The sequence below is a fragment of the Petaurus breviceps genome, unplaced genomic scaffold (genome assembly GCF_028583685.1).
Source record: "Petaurus breviceps papuanus isolate PSGF00001 unplaced genomic scaffold, PetGlider_PUasm1.0 90510, whole genome shotgun sequence".
In the NCBI taxonomy this organism is placed as follows: domain Eukaryota; kingdom Metazoa; phylum Chordata; class Mammalia; order Diprotodontia; family Petauridae; genus Petaurus; species Petaurus breviceps.
In genome coordinates this window covers 3,425,264-3,427,982 of record NW_027187267.1, presented here as the reverse complement: position 1 = coordinate 3,427,982, position 2,719 = coordinate 3,425,264, and the positions used below count along the sequence as shown (strand labels likewise).

The 2,719-nt window shown below is 52.7% G+C and overlaps 1 protein-coding gene across 1 annotated transcript in view; it reads left to right on the top strand.

Annotated features, from left to right (window-relative positions):
* VSIG8 (V-set and immunoglobulin domain containing 8) overlaps positions 1-2,494 on the top strand; it is a 22,583-nt gene extending 20,089 nt beyond the window's left edge. Inside the window, exons 2-3 of the mRNA XM_069062937.1 lie at positions 385-565; positions 1,732-2,494. Of these exons, the coding sequence (XP_068919038.1) occupies positions 385-565; positions 1,732-2,032 (482 nt within the window). The 3' untranslated portion in view covers positions 2,033-2,494. The remainder of the gene's footprint in view (positions 1-384; positions 566-1,731) is intronic.
* The last annotated feature ends 225 nt before the right edge of the window (positions 2,495-2,719 follow it).

Sequence of the window (2,719 nt, the reverse complement as noted above, 5' to 3'; positions counted from 1 at the left end):
GGATTCCTGTCTGACATCCACCTGTAAACCTCAGATGGCTCTCCCAGTAGATCCCTAACTTGTCCCTTCTTTGTGGCTCAGGCCAACTCTGCCCACCTGGAAGAAAACAGAATTCTTTCTAAGACACATATATACTAGACTCACTTGCATATTAATTTGAACGTGGCTAATTGATTACCATACACCTTCCCTCCCCTCAAACCCCCTGAAGATCACTTTCTCATATCCCAGTCCACTTGGTCTAGCCTAGACAAAGTCCCAGTCTGGCTTCTTCTTACCCCTCCCCCTTCCCCCCCCCCTTCCCCGCCTTCAACTCTGAAGTGGGGGTGGAGGTGTGTGGGGGGGACTGTTGTTGTACTGACAGGCATTTTCTTCTCCCCACAGACTCCCGCCGCGTGGGCATGATCGTTGGGGCCGTTCTGGGCTCCCTGCTGTTGTTAGCTTGCCTCGGCCTGGGCATCTGGGGTCTCGTCTGCTGCTGCTGCAGCGGGACCGGGGTCAGCCGTGGCGCCTTCGGTTACGGCAACGGCGGCGGTGGGGCCTGCGACATGGCTAGTGAAATCAGGTAAAACCTGATGCATGCTGCATGCTGCATGCTGCTGTGAGGGAGGGGCCCGGCGCCCTCCCTCACTCCTCATCCCCGCCTGCCAACGGCTGGGACCCCAATCCCTCAAACCCGCCCAGCACCACCACGGAGCCTTGGGGACCACAGCATGCCGATCTGCCTGCCACCCGCCGCATGGCTTCCCTTTTTTTTCTTTTCCTACCCTTTCCACCTTTTCCTAGCCCCTCCGCCTGGTCCCCTGCCCTTCCTTCCCTTGCCTCCTGTTTGTCCAGTTGTCTGTCTGTTTTAGACTGTAAGCTCCTGGAGGGCAGGGCATGTGTCTATGGAGGTCTTCTCTATACTGTACTTTTCGGTACCTTGGGAATGGTTATTTAAAAAGACACATACTTTATTACTAAAAGCGAACTAGAAATAAAAATAGAACAATACTAATAGTGCTTATAACTGCAGTGCCTTAGAGGATCAAATCCCCTTTGAGAAGGAGAGGTTAGAAAAGGAAAGGTGAGGGATGAGACTAGAAGAAAGAAAGGGAAGCCAACAATGACCTCCCTAGGTGATCTTTAATGGCCCCTGCAACACTGATTTTATGGAATAATGGGTGGAGGAATCTCTGAGGATTTTGATGCTTGGGTCATCTCCACTGAAGGAGGGGACCAGTCCTATGTAAAGGCAGGGGAATGACCCAGATGACTTCTGGAATTGCTCGAGGTCACCAATACTCAGGAATGGGGAAAGATAGATGGAGAATAGAATAGGTTGAAGCAGAAGAGGGGGAAGGAAAAAAGAGAGAGAGAAAGGGAGAGAGAGAGAGAGAGAGAGAGAGAGAGAGAGAGAGAGAGAGAGAGAGAGAGAGAGAGGGAGAGAGAGAGAGAGAGAGAGAGAGAGAGAGAGAGAGAGAGAGAGAGAGAGAGAGAGAGAGAGAGAGAGAGAGAGAGAGAGAGAGAGAGAGAGAGAGAGAGACAGAGAGACAGAGACAGAGAGAGAGAGAGAGAGAGAGAGAGAGAGAGAGAGAGAGAGAGAGAGAGAGAGAGAGAGAGAGAGAGAGAGAGATGGCAAAGGGTGGAAGGGGAGGGGTGGTAAGGAAAGACAAGAGGTTTCCAAGAGCCCGTGGCTCTCATGCCAGCTGAAGAGCCCCGCTCACACCTCCTGCCTGTTGTTTTCCACAGAGAGGATGCATTGGCACCCGGGTGCAAGGCCACCGGGCGGGGCGGCAGCGTCACCCACCTACTAGGCTACCCGACACAGAACATCAGCCGCTCGCTGCGCAGAAAGTACGCAGCTCCCTGTGCGGGACCTGAGAATGTGCCCTTGTCGTCCTGTGGGGTGGCTATTTTGCCTGCCAATGCCACCTCCATCAGCGCCCCCTGCGAAGCGGGCCCTTCTCCCATCTATGTCAAGGTCAAGAGCGCTGAACCTGGGGACTGTGGAGAGGGGCAGGTGAAGGGCAAGGATGGTTATTTGGTATAAGCATCAGCCATGCCACCCAGGTGGCAACTTTCCCCAGGTGGGCATTGCATCCCCTCCTAGACTGATGTTTGGGGGTATCAGGGATGGGAGGGATTGGGGCTCTTTGCCTAAAGCTGGGGACACATGATCCCATGATGCCCACCTCACTGTGCCTGACCTCCATCTGACTGGCTGGAGACATTTCCTCAGCCTGGATGTAGCAATAAATAACAGCCTGTGCCCTCCCTGAAAAGCTAGGAGTGGTGTTTGGAGCAAAGGAAAAGAGAGATGGCCCTTGAACCTTCCTTCCATCCTGTGATCTATGGCTACAGAGGGAAAAGGAGAGAAAGAGAGAAAGGGAGGACAAAAAGATTTAGTGTTAGAGAAGGGGCTGAGGCAGGAAGACCTTGTGTCCTCAGCTAAGGCAGAGGGTCCCAATGTGGGGGGTGGAGGCTTGGGATCTGGGTGGGTAAAGGACTGGATGTTTTGTGTCTGAGAGTTCTGAGTCAAAAGGCAACAGTTTAAGCACAATAAAGAAGCTACAACAAGTTTAAGGACTGAGGTAGTCCTAGTTCCTAGAGGGAAAAAGGGAGGGGGAGGCATTATCCAGGGATGGACGTGAAGGCTTTGCCCATCTTTCCTCCTGTTTTTATGGCCACCATGATATCACTGATTGCAACCTTTGGAGTTTCCTTTTCCAGAAAATCA